The sequence below is a fragment of the Myiozetetes cayanensis genome, unplaced genomic scaffold (assembly GCF_022539395.1).
Source record: "Myiozetetes cayanensis isolate MyiCay16 unplaced genomic scaffold, myiCay2020 scf1, whole genome shotgun sequence".
Taxonomy (NCBI): Eukaryota; Metazoa; Chordata; class Aves; order Passeriformes; family Tyrannidae; genus Myiozetetes; species Myiozetetes cayanensis.
In genome coordinates, this window is record NW_026086604.1 from 16,550,542 (window position 1) to 16,571,666 (window position 21,125).

The 21,125-nt window shown below is 38.6% G+C and overlaps 1 protein-coding gene across 1 annotated transcript in view; it reads right to left on the bottom strand.

The window, feature by feature from the left end:
• EMC2 (ER membrane protein complex subunit 2) overlaps positions 1-17,208 on the bottom strand; it is a 36,794-nt gene extending 19,586 nt beyond the window's left edge. Inside the window, exons 1-5 of the mRNA XM_050305866.1 lie at positions 17,134-17,208; positions 11,702-11,815; positions 10,974-11,038; positions 6,711-6,796; positions 3,817-3,874 (exon numbers count right to left, since the gene is read on the bottom strand). Of these exons, the coding sequence (XP_050161823.1) occupies positions 3,817-3,874; positions 6,711-6,796; positions 10,974-11,038; positions 11,702-11,815; positions 17,134-17,173 (363 nt within the window). The 5' untranslated portion in view covers positions 17,174-17,208. The remainder of the gene's footprint in view (positions 1-3,816; positions 3,875-6,710; positions 6,797-10,973; positions 11,039-11,701; positions 11,816-17,133) is intronic.
• Between the last annotated feature and the right edge of the window lie 3,917 nt (positions 17,209-21,125).

Genomic DNA, 21,125 nt, shown 5'->3' on the forward strand with positions numbered 1-21,125 from the left:
CTTAGAGCATCCCGCAGGTCAATGTACAAAACTGCAAGATCTTCACAGGATGTCTCTGTTCAAAATGAATGGCCAGTTACTCCAGCAATTTTAAGGAATTATCACAGTTCAGACAATAAATAGATATTCAATGATCAAACCTAGTGCTCATTATTCTCATCTTATTTACTAGAGACAAGGAGCTGTGGGGAAAAAAGTTACCTATACAGTGAATGGTCGTAATGTACAATCATGGAAAGAAATTAACTCCGATGTTCATGAAAAATAATTGCTGACTACATGATACTGAGGACTAAGATTTTGCTCTGAATCTTTCCACTATTCTGTATCCCCATAGGTCTTCTATCACCTCCTGTGCCTCTTCTGAAAGCCATCTTTCTACAGCTTGTCTACAAAAAGGATCTCAATAGTATGGGAAAGTGTAACCTCATGTGACCATATGCATACGCTTGTTCCTGTCCACTCCCATAAACAACAGAGCTGTTAGTGAATTATTTTATAAACACTGTAAGACACCACCCTCACTCAGAACACCGTCTTATTATGAAAACTTTAATTTTTAATTCTTTGTTCACACAATTTTATTATTAAACCCATGAAGTTAATGAGATTATCCACATGCCCTAAGATAAGCAAGCATACAGAGTGTCCTCTTGTATTAAAAGCTTAGTTGAAGAAGTGGCAAGAAAAATAGCAGAGGAATTATCCTAATAAAGACATCAGATTTTCTGTGGATTAGAATTAAGGCAGAACTGTGTTTGTCTTATCCCCCTTTCCCCTGGTGTTGACCAAATCCTCTGCAATCATCTTGATGGTTGAGCTGAATAATCAGGAGAAACTACAGATGCACCAGGATGACAGTGGAGTGGGACAGACACCAGCCTGTCTTGACACATGAACTCAATTTCCTTTCTCATCACGAATCTTCTTTGCACTCCTGGACAGGCTACCTCAAGAAGGGCCTGACTGCTGCCTAACTAAGTCTTTTCTCTAACGCAGAGCAGAATAAGGATTTCTCAGTGAAATACATTAACAGCAAAAACAAACAAGAAAGTCCTTATACCAACACTACTAAAAAACAAAAACCCTCTTTTTTTGTTCAATATGTTCAGAAACAGAATAAGCATTGTATCTGAAGCTCTACAAACAGCTTAGTCACTATACAGTATCAGTATAAAGATTTTCAATTGGATACTACATGAAATTTAAATTAATGAAAAAGGCCCTGCAATAAAAAATATTATGTAGCCTTCATAAGAGAGTCATCAACCAGTCTGAGCTCTAATATGCCTTCATTTCAACAAAATGGACAAAAATGGAAAAGGTTCCAACTCTTAGGCTACTGAAATGTATGCAAGTTGTTCACTTCAGAAGAGTCACATTTCATTCATTAATGTTAACCTCTTTAGGACAGACTGACTATTACTCAACGCCTACATGCTTTGAAAAATGAAACAAAATCTCTGAAGTGACATTAACATTGCTCCATTGTCAAATGAGTCATCTTTTTTCAGCAAGTAAGCTCAGAGTGAGATTAAACATTGAGAGATGATATTTTATAAACAAAGACTACTTTGAATTCTATCAGAAGAAATTAAATTAAATAATTACTGTTATCTTAATTTCAGCCTTTGGCAAGCAACAAAACCTTATCCAAAAGTGTAAATGTCCATTTACACAATTTAAGTTCAAAGTTCACTTTTCATACTGGAAAAGTCTGCTATGTGTCTAAAAGAAATAATTTTTTGGAAAAGTTTTTTCCGTGCTTCTATCTGATGAGTCAGCATAAGGTATGATTTGTACATGATTTGTGTGAACAAATGTCTATGTTCCATTTCAAGGACTTGCCAAAATGTCTAATGTATATGAGCAACTCCGTGTGTCAGCAGACCAGAAGAAATGTCTGTAAGGTAAGGGGAGTGCCAAGGCAAACTCAGCAACAGTTGTTTTTTTAAAATCTTGAAATATTTATCTTCCTACTGCAGCCACATGTCTGCACGGAAATAATTAACAGGTAAAGGACACACAGAAATCTGCACATGACAATTTATCAAAACTTTCTACTTACCTTTCACTCTTCCACATGTAAAGCTTACCCAACCTATTCTTCAGCTGTATAGCAAGGAACTTGCACTTTGCGTTTAACACTCTCCAATCCTATTCTCAGATCTTAAGAAATACAACCATGCAACTGTTCTAATATTTACAACTTATGCTTCTAAATATTACAACTTTATGGATCTTTATGAATAATCTTGCATTTTACTTATTTTAATATATCATTTTGTTTTACAAGACCATCCAACAAACCACTTGGATGACATCAGCTGTGTTGGACAGCTGAAGAGTAAAACTGCCAGAAGTGCACGCTTCAAAGATCTGTGGTCCAGAGAGGTCACTGTAATATGGTGCTCCATCTTCCACTGGCGTCAGCAAAAGGTCATTAGGTGCACCTTGGTGAACTGTTCCTGTGACTTCATTGTAAATGGTTCCATATCGGTTTACCATGGCTCTTACCACTTAGCGTCTCCGAAACTCTTTGGGCCATACACTCATAAAATGCACCATTTACTGTGGACAGACACATATCTTGTGCTCAAAACTTCTTGAGCTCAAACTTCTACTGCTCCAAGGGGAGTGAAAAATAAGAATGAAGAACTGAAATAGTTCTTTTTACTCTTGCACAAAACCTCTCAGTTCTATCACTGCTAACAGACAGACTTAAACTTACCTGTTGTCCAAGTGCTGGACTTGGGACTTACGTTTTAGATGCGTTGCCTTGAAAATAACTTTCCAGTGGTTTGGGGGTGGTTTTTATTATTGCTGCTTGTTTTTTAATTTGTTTTGTGGGGTTTTTAAATGATTTACTTACTTTAAGTGATGGCACTTGATCTACATCCAGCTCTGGCATACCCTAGTTAATCTCAGTTATCTGTGTTTCTGTGTATTTTCCCTTCCTGAATAGCCCACCAAATAAGCTGACCAAAGAAAGGGAGAGGTTCAACGCACACCCAGGAAAGTCTGTCTGAGACTGCCAAAACATCTGCAATAGCCCAAGTATTACATTTACGCAGAAGTTTACCCAATACACAGTTCCTCAAAACCAAGTAACACAAATATATACCCTCAATCATTAATATTAATTAGCTGACTTTTCAACACATCACCTAAAATTTTGAAACTCCATAGTTTCTGCATATTTCTAGTTTTATCCTTGTGTGAAAAAAAGTATGAAAATATATTGCTACAAGTTTCCCTAGACTTTTATTTTGGCATCTAATAGCTCACTGTGGCTTCCACCACCAGTATTCAAAAAATGCTTAAAAGAACAGTACAGTCTGTCTCAGATTTTGTTTTATACAACTGGCATGCTTTATGCATTTTGATTCAAGAGTTAGTAAAGTGTCCCAGACAATAAATCAAAATAGGTGCTATTCAAGCATTACCTGAGTGTATTCATAGCTAATCTTTAAGTAAGATAAAGTATTAAGAATACAAAAGACACATGGCAGACTATACTGGTCTTTTAAATACAGAATGTTCAGGAACATGAAACAGCTGAAAGGCCCAATCTAAACGCTACTAAGACTGCTGGAAAGATTACTAGTTATAACCTTGTCTTTAAAATCAGTGTTTAAGCAGGTATTACATCACATCTTCTCATCATGAAAGGAAGGTAACATAGTTATTACACTAGGAAACTAAAGGAAACAAATACAGTAATATAGACACACATTTTTCCATAGTGAAACATAGAAAATAGTTAAAATTTCAAACAACAAATCATTTCAGTTTAGAATTATCTTTTAAACTTACTGTATTAGTTGAATCTTCTTGTAAAATTCTATCATATAACTGGATAGCATCATCATACCTGTTCAAAGAAATTATTTGCATTTATTTCTGCTAAGACAGAATTCCTGACTTTTTGACTGTCCTTGCAATAGTTAATAACCCACTTGCACTTCTTATACTGAAATATAATATACATATACTAAGCAAACTATATTTATAAAAAAAATCTTTTGAGCTAGTGCTAAATATCAACAGCAGTATTTTATGTCACCAAGTTAAAAAAACCACATGGTAATTATTTCATGGAATACTGTTTCAGCAGCAACTTAGGTATTTTACATCCAATTTCTTACTCTCCTGTCCTTTCTTTTTCTATACCCAACAGATCCCACCATCACATCACTACTCTCCCTTTCATATCTCCCAAGAAACAGAAACTCCAAAATTTGAAAGGCCATCCAAAATAATGACATTTCACTTCACTGTTAATTTGAAAATGCATGTAAGTTTCTTCTGTTGTGACTTCAAAAAGTAAAACAGCTGTATACATCAAACTGAAAAGATATACAGAAGAATCCACCCCAGAATATAAGTCTTGAAAAAAAATGTTTTCCACCACTACTTTTAATATTTTTTTAAATTAATTAATTCTGCTATTTGAAGTATGCTCAAAACAGGTTACTTCAGGTGCTATGAGCACTTCAAACCTTCTGGGAAACAGATCTGTGTGTTCAGTCAGAGGTGTACATGACCCAAACTTGACAAATGAAATAATTCAATTCAAAACACATTTGACTACACAGCTGTTGTACTATCACCACAGAACCAGAGCATACTTTGTGTCTTCACATATAGTTTGACAAGAAGTTTTTCAGTGGTACTGCTGACTGATTTTTGATGATACACACTCCTTCTCACCTTGGACACTCATTACGTACTCTCACTGTTCCCTACGCACTGCTGACATAAGCACAGCTCAGCTGTCCAGTCCAGTTACTGTAAGGTATGAGAGGAAATGTGAAACAAAGTGCAAAAGAAGAAGAGTAGAATGTGACTGCTACAGACTTGAGCAGATGTGCTGTAAACGGCTGTATTCATGTTCTCTGTTAGTTGCTACCTTATCAAATGCAATTTGGAAGACTGAACATGATGCCCATAATCCCAGCTCTACATGGTGAAGTTCCAGGATATTATTATTTTGATTAGCAAGTGTCCACAAGGATGTCTCAGACTATGGGGATGTTCTTCACTGTTTCCTCTTCCTGTTGGGGAAAGCAGGATCCTTCGCAGATCCTACACGTCACTTAAAATCTAACAAGTTCACTTCTTCAATTGAAAATATGACCAGAGTTTTCCTAGACTTCTTTTGTAGTCAGTGGAGACAGACAAGGTTTCTCCAGGGCATGGTTTAGAGCACCTGCAGATGGGTTCCTGTTCAAGACAACCCAAAGCTGAAGCCTCTGTCTTGGACTTCTAGAGAAAATCTGTGAAGATGAAACCTCAGTTTTGCTAATGCCTCTGCTCTCTGATACTCAAATCTCAAGGATCTATCCTGAAGGATTACTTTTGTCAAGTAATTTGATGAGCACTTTCAGAAAACTGTGGCTCAATAGCACTTCACTACTGGAACCACACATAATGTCTGTGCAGCAGTCATTTCCTAAAAAGATAAGTTCCCATGCAATAACATCTTCAATGCAGTCACATAAGGCTGAACTGAATTATGATCTCTTGTACTTTGGAATAGGTTTCAGGAGGGAGGAATATCTGCTGCCATTTTTTCACTGTCTTCCTATCCTACATAACATGCAGACAAGAGAGTTAAGCCTAATTCTTCAAGAATATTCATTTGATATACAGCGAGTGTGAAACAGATGACAAACCTGTGGATGGAATCCAGTTATTCCTTCTTTTTGATCCATGCAGTGGATAATTATTGGTGGCTCACATTAAATACCATTTTCAAAGTTAATTTTGCAAGAATGTAATGGAAGAACATTTGCTATATAAATATCTTTTAAAAAAGCATTTAGGGTGTACTTCCAACTCCTTTGTATCAAGATGGCCCAAAGGCTCCAAACCTCACCAACTCTGTATGCAAAATGGGCACAGAACAGACCTTCCAGTATTCAAAGGCACTGAAAGCTGGAAGGCCCTCTCAACACCCAAGACAAGGGCTTCAGAACAGAATGTTGACATCAATGATGTAACGAAGGAGAAAGGTGGACAACAAAGGTTGTCCACCATCATCCTCAAGCCTTGAGGTCATTCATCTTGGAAAGATGCATAGTTTTAATGTGTTCACTATTTTAATAAGTCCTTTTAAACTTTGTATGTTATAACCATTCTATAGGATATTTCAAAAAGGTCAGTCTGATATTTAGGTTCTGCAATTCAATTCCATGTGTTTTTTGAGTTGTTTCTGTAACAAACTCTATAGACTTAATCCTTATTAAGGTCATTTACCCACACTCAGAAAACAAGGGTAAAGAGCTGCATCCTGCAGTAACTCGGAGAACAGGAGAACAATTAAGGTAAAAAAATGATGGCACTGATTTTCATATGCTGCTCTCGCTCTGTGAGATGAAACATATTGCTCACAGCATTTGCCAAAAAAGTGTGCAGTGTTTTACTGTATAAGGACTTATGCTATCAAGGAAGATATCTTTCTGACCTAGGAAATCTGATGGGAAGATTGCAAAAATGAAACACTGCATAGTACCTGCAAAAATGTAACACAGATGTCTAAAAATTATAATACGATCATGGCACCACTGTTATTTCCTATAAAGAAACCGTCCAGCATTGTTTTGCCATGACTTTGCCATGACTTCATGTTTTGCCTGAATGCTTTTTTAAGAAAGAACAAACACTTTTCCAGACAGAAAGTACATTTCTAAAAACTCAGGTTTTACCTTTCCATAGCTTCAAATCGCATTCCAGTTAATCGTTTAACTCTGTGGCTCCCAGGAAATTGCCGCCTTAGTTCCTGAAGACAAAACTATACAAAGAACCAAAAATACTATTGTGAATACAATAATCTACACAGAAGCTAGAAGAAGACAACAAAAGAAAAAAAAGGAAAGAAAAAAAAAGGCCTTGGTCGATAATTCAACTACCTGGAATGGCAGTTTTGAGTAAAAGTAAATACCAATTTTGGAATAAGCAACGCATTGATAGAGAAGGTCAGAAACAGAAACTCTGTTAGAAGACAGTTTTAAGAAATATCTTCCATACAGGTCATTAGATTATGAGGCCACCTTGGAAATAGTTATTTGCCTAGAAAATTAGGCTCACCCACTGAAACAGAGCTGATACTATTAAAACTTTAAGTCTTCTCAGTTGCTGCATAATAACACAAGACAGTAAAAAAACAAAATAAAGACAGTAAGAGCTTATGTGATATTTCTTTAATAAAGGGATATCTCACAATGGAACAAACTATGCTAATACAATGCTCTGTGTTTATTTTTAAAATAAAATTTTGAAATCCAAAGAAAATGTTTGTCACTGGCTTGGATACAGCCTGCTGGCAGAAGAGGCATAGTTTTTAACTCGTGAAATCAATGAGACACCTGGGATGGATAAAAAGAATTCATCACAGGCAGATTTCTCTGGATCAGTGAAAAAAGGATGTTTGGTAGAGGGACTGAGTCATAACTTCCCCAGAGCAAACTAACTTGTAACCATATCATGAACGTGGTTAGATAGCATTGCAAAGTTTGTAGCCGACTCATTATGGTGGGAGGCAGAATAGTCCACAGGCTCTCAAAGAGACCAGTGGTTTGAACCACATGAAAACCTTCACACTGAATCCTCCTCTTCTAGACACTTATTTATACAACTCAGCTTTGAAACTTCAGAGCTAAGGTTCTAGCAGAAGCCTATCTACATAATCTCTTCCATCTCATCACATCCCATGGTCAAAGGAAAAAGTACAGAAGTAACAGTTTGTTTTTGTAAACATGTTGCTACAGTACATCCAAGAGGAATATTCACATCTCTTCCAGATGCTAACAAACAGAGAAGATGAGAGAAAGGAAACAGTAACCAAAGTAGCAATGCTTAGCCTCAAGTAAGCACAGACTATTTTCATCACAATCAACTTAGTTTGCAGTGGACCAAGATCTTAACAAAGCAATTTCACATAGAAAGGCTCAGGTTTAGTACAGAAATGGTTTACTGGCACTTTGAGTGAGTTCTAGGTGAACTGCTGCTGCTCTAGTCACAAAAAATTACATGTAATTAGCAGCATGTTATATGATGTCCGAATTAATCAGTGAACATTCTTAAGAGACAGGAAAATTTACACGAAACTCCAGAAAAGTGGTTTCACTCCAGCTTTTAAAATCCAAACAACCTTACAGGCTTTAAAAGAACTTTTGTGGACAATAAATCCACCTGTGGTCCAGTGATCAGGGAATCCTGAAGGATCCTGATTTTTAGTATAAAAACACCTACTACTTTTCTCCAATAAAATGTTTGAATAAGAAAAATTGTAACATTTACAATAATACTGAACTCCAAAATCTGTAGATGGGCATTTACATTTAAAAAAAGTCTCATTGACAATACGAAAGAACTAGTGCACAAGTGCAGGAGTCATACAAGACTCATACAAGAACTGTTCACATTAGATCTGAGTACACAATCATTACCCAACCAAACACAGCAGCCAGAAGGCCAAAATAAACTCCTGTAGATTACACTACCAGACAAAACAAAAAGAGCATGAATTAACTACACCAGTTATATTTTCAAAATGTTCTGGACTCAGCAGCACTGAATATCCTCTTTTTAAACTTGACTTGCAATCCCTATAATCATTTATGCTATTGAGGACTGGTTCTGCACCATATCAATAATCTACTTTCGAGATTCTCTCAGAAACTCAGCAGTTACAATGGCAAATGTCATTTGTACGTGAAACTTGAATTTGCACTTAATTTGCATTCTGACTTTTCAGTCACGGGTTTTAATTTTAAAGGTCTGACAAAAGCAAAGAAATATAGACCTGAACTTCAGCAGGTAAAACACTGGTAGTACAAGTGCTGCCAAGGTGATTGCACTAAAACATGTATGAAACAACTGGCTGATTGCAGAGGGACATGCATTACAGAGTCATTTAGTGCAGGACAGAAAGGACCTGCACAAAGAAAAAAAGAAAGAAAAAACAAAAGTCAGATAAACCACTCTGAAAACTACCTCAGCCTTCTCCTTTAGAGTAGATGAGACCTATTCCTCTAAGCACAATGCATCACAGTTGTCAAGAGCTCACTGCTGAAAAAAACAGTAGTTCCAAAGCTGTTTGTCTACTTTGGAGCTACAGTTGCAGTAAAATGTCACATATGATGTTGACTTGTTTGAATTAACTACTTCTTCATTATAAATCAGTCAAATTAAAAAGTAAAAAACAAGCCTAAGGTTTCCCTCTAAGCTTTTAACCTCCTTTCTGAGCTGCATATGAAACACTGCATTCCCTCATCTCAAGCATTATTCCTTAAAGGGCACAGAAACTGAAATTTAAAATCCCTGCCAGGGTTAGTAAAAACAAAGAGTGTTTCACAACTGATCTTTCAACACTGGCTCCTTCAACAACTTTGTGAAAGTCTTCCTTAAAGGACCCTGAAAATAAAGACCAAAACCCTTTTACATATAAATCAGGACACAGAAATGTATTTATTTAATCAGTAAGTCTATTTGTTTTTGTTTGAACAGACAGCTATACTACAGCAGTATTTTCTTCTGAGGAACAAAAGAGAGGGAAATTCAGTGGGTTCACAAGTTCAAAGTCTTGTGCTATATTTTCCAGCATACTCCATTTTACCATATACATATGGGATGCAAGATAAACTTGTTCTGCCTACTTTCAAAATGCCCTTCTCCCAACTGCATCCTCTAGCCTGACCCAAATGACATGACAAGAAGCTCAAAGACTTTAAGAGGTATTTTGCCATTTGACTGAGAACAAGGTACTGGAGGAGTAATCCCCATGAAAGATCTGAAGCCCTGAAAATGTCTTTTTACTTAGAATAAGCTCAAGCTTGATGGCTTTCAGGGCACAAGACAAACCTCTGGTTTCTTCTGACTGTTGTGTGAAGGAGGAGTAAAAAGATTATTAAAATTTTCCTGCAAAACACACTTTTCCTTTTTCCTGTTGATGCCTTTAAAGGATTAGCTAAGCTTACTTGGTTTTTTTTTTGGTTCAGTGTTTTATTTTTTAACTAACGAACATGTGTTACAGTTAAAAATAAACTGATTTTATCTGAATTGTTATTTGTATCATGCAAATAAATTTGCATACAAATTGACAAAAATCAAATATCCATTAATAATATTTTTATCAACAATCACTTTATAAATTGGATTGCAAGGGCCCTTTGCAAAAGTTCCCTGCTCCAAATGCTACTCAAAACAGAGCCAGTTTCCAGGGCCATATCCCAATATATTTTTATGCATTTCCAAAAGAGATTCCACACCTTCTAAGTGCCCTTTGTCATAAAGTGTTCACTAAGTTTTTCCTAACATCTAATTGGAATTTCCTTTGTTTGCTGCTTATGTCTCACACTTTTTTTGCACATCTATGGAAACATGTGTCCACCTTTTTTATGCCTCCCCATTAGTACATATTCAAAGATAGCAACAAAATCCCTTCTTAGCTTTCTCAAGACTTAACAAACTTATTCTTTATTCTTTATTCAGCTTTTCCTTATACATTATGCAGTCCAGCTCCTTATTCATCTTGAAGACCTGCTCCAACATGTCAATGACTTTCTTTGATGGCAGCCAACATAACATATAATATGATATGTATGAGTGGACATTTTACCTCAAAACATTCAAAAAACCAGTATAATTTGAGAGGTTTTCAATAAACAAACACTCTCTGTACAATATGGCAACCTCAATATTATTCTTGACGTTTAGCCCATACCAGAGTAGCTGTAAATATTTTCATGGCTATTGGAAGAGATGTGATCTGTCTAAACAAAAGTTACACATTAGAGAAGGTAGGTGGTGGCGGTTTCTTCCCAGCAGTGTATTTCTTGATAGATACTCTTTCCACCAGCCCAAGCTGTGGAGTTCAGAATGTCCTGTAACTGCCCAAAAAACTATCTGGAAGACATATCCAGGACAAAAACTTACAGCGTGAAGGAAAAGTCAACGTGAAAACTTACCAATGCCAGATCATCTCGACTGCAGTCCAGGGCAGCAATCATCACCTGTTCATAAATTATCCAAACTGGACAAAAAAAGAGACAATAAATGAAGATAATTGACTTTTTTTTTTAAAGATAATAGGAAACACCTATGACATAAATAGGGTTAATGAATTCTGTCTGTACATTTTTCCCCTTCTACTCCCATGGATCACTGCTGAAACAGGGAAAAATTAAGAAACTGCTGGAATTAATTAAAAATATATCTAAGCAATTTAGTGCTTTTAGTACTAAAGTACCTTCTGACATCCTGAAAGGCAAAAAAGCTCTAATTCTCTATTTTTCCCACACTATAACTGCTATCTTCTAAACAGATTCCCATTAGGACTTGCTCCTCGATCAGACCTGCAGAACAGCCACTTTTCAGTTTTTGCCACAGTGCTGAAGAACAGAAAATCAGACAAACAATGGCTTAACTAACAAAAAAGTTATCACATAATGGTCCAACTACAAATACAGCAAGCTAACAGTTCTATCAGGTAATTTTTAACACCTGTTTTCACTGCAGCCCATATTTGAGAAAAAAATAAACTCTTGGAATTATGGTAGCCTAATAGACTAAGAAAGTAATATATATTTTATCAACATCACATACAGAAAGACAAAGCAAAGACTGTTAAATAAAACAGAGACAAAAAAAAAAAATAAGAGAATGGAAATTTTTAAAATAATGTTTGTTTACTCACTGTCATCTCCAAGTTTAGATGCATATTCATTAATTAACTCTTCTCCAACATCCACTATCTGTTCACTGTTTCGGTAGTTTTCTTCCCTCCATTTCCTCATTTTATCACGCATATCTGTGGGCAAAGGGAAGAAAAAAATTGATATTTACAGATAGTAACAGAATTTTAATGTGATTTCTGGAAGATATGCATAGGAAGAATGGGTCTAGAGAGCAACATACCTACAGATGTGATTCTACTAATATTAAAAAAACTACTAGAGAACAGATGGGTGTACCAGACCTCTGAAACCCTATTACACAAACTGTGCTCATGCTCTAATACAATCAATCTACCCTCAAAGTTTGCAGTCTCTCATGGAAGCAACACGTGCAGTAAAAAACCCTGTACTCAGTTATCCCACAAATAAAATTTATCCATGATTAGGTAAAAGAGGCTACAAGAGATTTCTTCCAAGTAGTTTCACACATTTACAAATGACACTAAAATTGCATTTCTGTTACATGTAAATAAATTTTCACTTGAAGTATTAGAAAAACTATTATAACTTCCACTCTAAAAAGAACCTAGACACTTGTAGAGCTCCAAGAAGGGTAGACATGGAATTGAACGCTTTCTATACCAGAGAAATGCCCAAAGGTATAGAAAATATCACTGTTTATCTAGGCAAGATAGAAAACATGGTTTAGTTTAGCATTAGCATTTTTGTTCCAAGAGTACATTTACTATGTGTCAGATCTCCAAGAGAACGGGCACATTCATGAAGTCAGCACTATCTAGCCTAGGCTTTATTTATCCTCTGGACAAGGAAATTGCTAAGAATGTGATTTTATATACACATACATTTATATACATGATCTGTATACAAGAACAGATTTTGAGGAAACATAAGGAAAATAGTTTTCATTACTATATAGTGGCTTTACTAATAAGAAGGTACCAGGATAACTATTGCCAATACTTTTTAAAAACTTTATAACAGCTGGAAAAACAAATATAATGATAGACCTAAACACTGTCAGTTTTTCTTGTACTTCAAAACACAACTAATGTAAATGACAGTTAAAAATTAAGCACTGAATGTTGCTCCATCTACCTGAAGTGATCCCGGATCGCTCATAAGACCGTTATTGTGCTACATTTTGTATTTTGAAATTCAACCAAAACCACCACAGTGTTACATTTCATAGGCACAGGCAAAGTTAAATGGTTCTAGACACATGATGGTCCCTGGAAATTCAACGTTAGACAGCAAGAATGTGAGAGAACACAAACATTCACAAAAGCTGACAAGCTAAATGCCTAAAAATAAATAAGCTGTCTGATTTCCACACACTCATTTACTTGGAAATTATCAGTGCCTTCATTCCAGTGTGATTCCAAATGGAATAGTCTGAATTATGTATTAACAGAATGCACATTTACCATTCATCGCACAAGTACGGCATTTACAGCAATAAAAAAGCACCTGTAGGACAGCGATTAGACCATCAGCTGATGACTGAAAAATGAAGTGGGAAAAAAGGTTCTCATTAATGTGAATCTATTGAAAGACTTCTTGGTTTTAGAAATACTGAATTTTATGTAAAAGGTAGAAGAAAGAAAACACTAAAAACTACAGTAAAACTTACACAGGGCTTTTAACAATGTTGTCAAACAATGAATTTTTTACTAAGAAAGCTATCCCAAAGAGTCAGACAATAACTTAAGTCTCAGAGACATATAATACAAGGCTGGGCAGGAGCAACTAGGGATTTTAGGAAAAAAAAAAAAGTACGGTAAAGAAATGTCTAGTTTTAATTACGACTTCTCCTGTCACATATATAGGCGGATGCTGAGCACTTGATACATTGGGTTTAGACTTGGGTTTTCCTCAATTGGCAATCTTTGCACATATAAATCAAAACCATACAAGTTCAAAGGAGCAGATGCACTTGCTACAATGTTTGCTGTTTCCTAAAAGCAAGCAAGCAGTCTACTGCAAGCCAAGAGACACAACCTGGGTTTTATTTTTGAGTCTCTAAAGGCATCAGTTCATTTGGCCTGTGCAACCAGATATGAAGTAATACTCCTATAAATACTTATACCTTCCTTGATGAGTCAGATCATAGTTTTCAAGTCCTCAACACCTAAAAGCACTCAATGAAATGCATGACATTACCACTGTTGCTGGAGAGACATCCCTTGACAACTCCAAAATGTCACCTTGACATACAGTTGTCAAGGTAGTCTCTCGGGGAGCCCACAGCCATTATATTTCCAGAGCTCATTTGTATATTGTTGCTCTGTTACAGCCACCAGATCTCCTACCACAGCTCATCTGTGTCCACTCTCACATGGCAGGGGCAGGCAGAGGCACAGTCGGCTCAGCTGGACGCTGCAGATGCTGACGATAACTCTGACAAGTCATGTCAGTGGGGCCTCAACTACAGCAAAAAATCCCAGCATCTCACCTTTGTCTGCTGTAACTCCATAAATTCATATACAAACCCCAGATTAAACTGATCTGTCTCTTTGATTACAACTCTAAATTAGGAATAGCTAAAAGAAAGCAAAGACAGCACAGAGCAGAACAAACCCACCTCAACAACACTTAATTGCACATAGATTATGATGAAGATAAAACGATTTCCATACAAACAAAATATGAATCAAGTTTCTAAGTCATAGGAAGGAAACAATTTTTTCATCTGAAGTGGACTCTAATGACTAGAGACATTAAAAACAGAAGGGTGGAAGTTTTTAAATTCCTTAAGAACTTTCCCTTTTCATATATAACATGTTCCCAGATGCATCCTTTTGCAAGAAAATGGCCTCACATACATACAATGTTAAGAAGAATTCCTTCAAAAAAGTATCTCTCATGTGGAAATGTAATGAAAACTCTAAAAGTGCCACTACTTAAGTAGTGGAATTTTTAATACAGAAAACACCAATACTTAACAATTTAACAATACAGAGAACTTAATCAACAGGCATAATGACCTAATAAAAAAATCTTTTAAAAAAAATACTCTTTTCACTTGTTTTCAATTTCTATAAAGACAAATCTAGTTTCAAGAATGTGCCATTCCTTTCTCTTTTTGGTATTGATACCCAGGGAAGACAATTACTGACTGAAATGAGAGTTGCTGTGACAGCACTCAGAGATCTCCACAAAGCTCAGTTATCACTAGTTGAAAGTCACTGCTTCATTTTCACAGGGTTTGAGATTTAATGCCATGATGCTTCTGTGCAAGGTAAAGAAAACTTAGTTTATTCTGTCCAATTCTGACAATATGTCAGATGCGTTTTCTGTGAAAGCTAATTGTTATTTTAATAGTTCTTTACTATCACGACTGGTGCTTGTTTGCAGATCACACTAATTCTATGCACAGAGACTAACTTGTGTGCTCCAAAACCTGCTCCTAAAATGAAGTTACACAGGTGTTTGTTCACCTTTTTTTCAAACATTTCCACTCATGGTACAAATTCATATTCCATGTGCCACTGATAATACGACAAATGTTTACTTTGTGAAGTTCTATGCAGCTCAAGAAACTCCTAGTAAGAGGCTGTGCATCACCAGTTGCCATCTGATGTGCTAACTTACTACATCATGCTCCTTTGCCAGACCTGCAGTTCTTGACTCCCTGTCACTCCACATAGTTTCTTTTATACATTAAGGAAGCAGGAAATGTGCCATTTTCTATAGATAATTAGCAACAGTGACCACAAAGGAGCACATATCACCTTTGTCTCAAGTAAATAAGCTGTAAAATATACGATGCATAACCATATATAAGTTTCTCTTTTAAGATCATAGCATCCCGAATCCATATTTGGATCATCTAAGTCCACTGATCAAGACCCTAAAGTTAAAAGAGAGGTTTTCCTGCTCCATAGAGTTCCAAATACACTTTAAAGCTTCAGTCACAGCAAGAAAGTAAAGAAAGAAAAAATAAAGACAACAGCTTCAACAGTGGAAAACACAGTTATTTTCAGTTACTTTTCCTAACCACCTGTACAACACATCTACCTAACAAAATTTAATCATGGTTGAACTCCAACCTCTGTCTCAAAGAACCCGAGTGAAAACCAAAGCAAAGCACAAACAATTTCATTTGTCTCATGGTATTCTACTTCCCCAACCTCGAATCACATATTCATCTTCAAGCAGTATGTAAGTATAAAACATCTTGTTTAGAAAGGCCTGAGTATATATAAAGGACATTTTTTAGATAAATATCAGGCACATACTTGGTTTCACAGGAATTGAGCATTTTAGAGATTCAAAATGAGCTACATTAAATTCCTAGAACTGTGTTCAAATTCTTTGCTAGGGACTAGGCACTATTTCAATGGGCAACTTACAGCGATCTGTTAAAATACATCCTCTTCCTCTTATCTACAAAGCCAAACTAAGCAATGATTCATGATTGTGGAATTATTCTATTAATCGTGTCTTCACAGATTGGTAGTAAATAAATACAAAACCAAAGATCACACAGCTTCTCTCTGCATTATCTTCTCTACTGTATGTTTGTAGCATACAGTACAGAGCTAAAGGTTCCCCGTTTATAGCCAAAATTATGGAGAACCATTGATTTACTACTGATAGGAGACTGCAATGGGCTTGAGTGCTGTCTCGAGCTCACACGTGAATACGTACTGGTTATGAATGAAGGACCACTGAGAATGTCAAGCAAACCTCAAACAGTATTGATATATGAAAAACAAATCACCATTATGATCAAACAGACGTGAAAGCTCCAAAGACCCAGGAGGGCGGGATTTTCAAGAACTTTTGTGTCACTTCAGAGCTTCTTGGGAGTTCCCCCACAAACGCTTATCATCAAATTTAACGAAAATACCGAGTTAATTTTCAGTTCACCAAGAAATGAACTATGACACAAACTGCTGAGCCAGCCAAGAGGCCATTTTCTATTGGAGGCGCTGTGTTCCTGAGGGGGAGACGGGGCAGCGGGAGGAGCGCCCGCCGCCGGGCCCTGGGGACGGGGGGTCCGGCCCTGGGGACGGGGGTCCGGGCCCTGGGGACGGCGGGTCCGGGCCCTGGGGACGGGGGGTCCGGGCCCTGGGGACGGGGGGTACGGGCCCTGGGGACGGGGAGTCCGGGCCCGCGGAGCGGAGGCGGCCGGCGGGGAGGCTCGGGGAGGCCGGCGGGGCATTCCGGGTGAAGTGCGCGTTCACCGCCGGACCTCCGGGCACCGAGGGGCCGAGCACTGCCGGCCGCTCAGGCGGGCCGGCCGCCCACAGCCCGGGGAGGCAGAACCGCCGCCTCTCGACCCAGGCCGCCGGGCCCACCTGGGGACGGCCGGCCCGCCCCGGGCCCGCCGCGCTGAAGGGCTCCGGGAGCGCCGCCTCCCCCCCGCGCCCCGAGGGCCGGTCTGTGCCGGCACGGCCCCTGCCCCGGGCGGGGAGCGCGGCGTTACCTTCCCAGGTCACGTCGTACATCTCCGACACCTTCGCCATCTTGGCGGCCGCCGCGTGACGCGCGCGCTGACGGTCCCGGCCGTCATTGGCGGGAGGCGGGAGCGGGGCCGGGCTGGGCCCCTCCGCCCTCGCTCCGCGCCCGCTGTGCCGCTGCTCCGCTCCCGCTCCGCTCCCGCAGCCCCCGCAGTCCCCGCAGCGCCGCGGCCGGGGGAGCGTCGCCCCGCAGGACGGGAGCCTCCGAAGGGCCCGAGCTGGCGGGGCCGGAGCACCAGGCAGCCGGCGCTTGCCCGCCGGGGCTCGGGGCTGTGCCGGTCTGTGTTCGCGCCGGTCTGTGCCCCGCACTGAAGGGGCACCCGCGCGATCCCCGCTCCTGTCTCGCCCGCGGGCCGAGAGGCCTTGCCGGGGTTAAAACCTCTGAGCCCAAGCTGAGGGCTGCAGGTTAATTTCCTGCTTTATATTCCACATAACTTGGCCGCGTCCAGGTTGTGCACCTGGAACACGCGGCGCGAGGAGGCGCCCGGTGTGGTTCGGTCCGGCGGGAGAAGTGCCCGGGCGTTTCCTGCCCCGGGATCCCGGAGGCGGCACGACCCGGCAAGCATGAGCTGTCGGCTTCTCTGCAGCTGCCCCAGAGCCGCTATGGGCAGTGAAACTCCACGTAACAAATTCCTGTCCACGGGTCGGGGGAGCCCTGAGGGGGTCACAGCCAGGAGTGGGGCTGTGGGCCGCCAGCCGTGCCCAGGTCTGTGCCCTCTCCGCTGTTTACCTTCCGACATCACGGCTTCTGCCGACCACCAGCCACAAAAGTGGTTTCTGAGTAAATGAGACTCCCCATTTCAATCCCGATTTCACTGTTGAAATTGGATAAATGTATTCAGCACATAAATGAATCTCCACTGAAGATGTTAAAAAAAAAAAAGATGATGGATTTTTAATTTCATGCATAGTTTAGTTCACGTAGTAGTGTTCAGTCATAGGTTGGACTTGATCTCGGAGATATTTTCCAATGTAATTGCTTGTGTGATTCTGTATGCTAAAGGAACTGGGTTTTAGAAAATAGCACCAGAAACTTAATTGTCTGACATTTAACTCTGTCAGGGTCTCTTATGGGAAATGCCTCAGACTCCATACTCAATCCTCTAACTCCATCAACAAAATGAACCGTAGATTCAAGAACACTGCTTCTGTATTTATTATGTTTGTTCCTCAGACTAGAATAAACTACTAATTTTTAATACTATCTACAGTGTAATTAAATGTCACAACTTTGACAGCTAAAAGGCCTCAACTAGAATTCAAATGGTGGTCTAAAAATACTGTGTATGCCTAAATTTTCTTTCCTCTAAAGTGGTTTTTGATCTTCTAAGTGAATGGATTGTTTAGACCTTATGTAGCGCAGCTGTACTTCCAGTTGAATTTAAAATGCCAGTATCTGTATTATCTGAACGCTTCCAAAAACATTTATATATTTATTCTCGTAGTATATGAGTAGGGAACTGATATTCCTGTTTTACAAGTTAAAGAATGAATATGGAATGGTTACAGGCTAGATCCATAAAGGATTTAGCACACACCTGCTCTTGTGCATTACGGGGTAACACTGAAATAGCTGAGGTAAAATAAAAAATTAACTTGCAGAGTTCAGTGCTGCTGGATTGCTGAGTTAGCAGTAATGCCTAATGTGGGACAGACAGAACTTTTAAGCATATAAATCCAAAATTCTGATGCTTTTAAAAGCCCTGTCAGCTGTCACCTAGTGCTGAAGGAGCTGAAATTTCAGAAACATGTGTTTGAAGTGTTTGGGAGAGGTTTGGACTTGGTGTTCCCTGGACATCTAGCTCTATACTTCTGCACCTGCCCACAACTTCATCTCGGCAAGAGGCTGGAGACAGTACCCCACAGGGGCTCAGTCTCATTACTGTTCTCAGAAATAACTGTGATCTCTCTTCTAGCTAGATTTAGGCAATTCCCCAGTTATTCTGGATTCCTTCCCGAGACGTGCAGCCCTCCACCTGCACTGTAAGACGAGACCAGGTCCTGAAGTTATGCACTGTAAGTGTTGCCTGCTGACTTTCTTGGACATAGTCTCGAACGCCTTGCCTAAAATCACATACACCGTGTTCTGCCGAGCTCAAGGCTGACCCTTCCACTGCATACCTCTGCTCTTGCTGTGGAGTAGAAAACCATCCACACTCACCAAGAGACGGGAATTATTGTTACAATATCCCCTTATGCCAGATACTGTTATAGTTGGAAACAGGAATGTTTTTGGTATTAAGCTTTCTCTTCTTGGAAACTAAACCAGTGGTTTTTAAAGCTGTTTTCTTATGCCAAGGAGCTTCATCACTTAATTCAAAGTTTAAAGTGTTTTGTTAATAAAGCTCAAAATGCTCTAAAAAGGGAATAATCATGTGAAATCTTTTTTTCTGGATCTGTCATTTTCTGCTCTTGTGCCACTTCTGCAGGAACCAAGTGGAAAAGCAGTGGTCCCAATCTCACATATTAAGTTGGAAATGCACAGGTTTTTTGAGGGGATTGTTTAAAAGTGCAGAAAACTCACCACTTACTTTTTGTGGGTAACACATCTAGTTCTACAGATTACCAAATGAAAATGAAAAAAAAAATATTTCTTTTTTCTTGGTGTGCTACTTAAAAAACCTTTCTCTTTTATTATGAAACCAATCAGTTAGTTCAACAATAATCCCATCAGAATTATGGTTCAGAAAAGCGATAACAGCCAAGAAAGAAAAACATAGTAATTTAATATGCAGCTTATTAATATAGCAAAACATGGACATCTGTGTCCTGTGCATGGGATATGTGGCATATAGAGACATTTGGGCTCAGCACCTCATAAATAGGGTCTAGGACCTGTTTTAGTTCAGTAATGGGGATGGGGTGTTAGTTTGGTCAAGTAGGTAGGACATAGGAGAAAATAACTCCAGTATAGTCACAACACAAAGAAAAATGTACATGTATAGGATTTGTATATGTCATGAATGAATAAAGTGACAGTTTATCTTCTGTGTGAATCAATGATTCGTTTGCTTGTTAAGATGCACTTTCCCACTGTGCAAAATATGGACAAATGTCGTTTTATGTATGGACCATTTAAAGATACTGTTATCTTGTTTAGTGATGCTAAAGATCAGTCCCAGAAGTTAAATTAGTGGATGAAAATTATAGGGAATTCAAAATTTTTGAATCGTGAATCAGTTTAATGACTTCACACTTAAATGTAGGTGCCTTTGAGTCTGACCCTACTTGGCATTCATCTGTTAGTGTTAGAACTTAAAATATTTTCTTGGATCAAATTTAAAACTTACCAAAGTAAAAAAAAAAATAGGTAAGAAAATAAATTAATATGTTTGCTTTATGAGAATTACTATGACAGGTAATATATAGAGGAGAACATTTTAACATGCTTTTAAGATTTATCACAACATCACCACAATAAGAAACACCAAGTAAAATTTTGTAAGTCATCTTGAAAAGTTTGAGGCATTTTCATACCATTTTGACCAGCATAAACTATTACATATTGGAACATACACAGCAAAGCAGTATGATTTTGAATTTTTAATTCAGCGTTAGTATTTACAGTCAATTTAAAATTAATTCCCTCTTTCTGACTCCTATGATAAAGGACAAGAGGAGACCATAGCCATTAATTCTTAGACTATAAATCTTCCTGCCTATTGACAATCACAAATGGGGAACATGCCAGAATCACATCATTCACCATGCCATGAGAAAAGGAAAAGAGAGACACTTTCGGAAAGCTGGGGAAAACAAGAAATATAAATCAACTTGATGAATTGATAATGTTAACAATCCTTAAGCAAGTCAAACACTTCCTCTATGGCTTGATACTCTAAACCATACCCTGAGAGCCTTCTGAGACTGATTTTAAAATGGGAGTGAGATGAACAAACACCACAGATCCAAGTTTCTGAGTCCATATGGTAAGGTAGTATGTGCTTCAACATGTTCA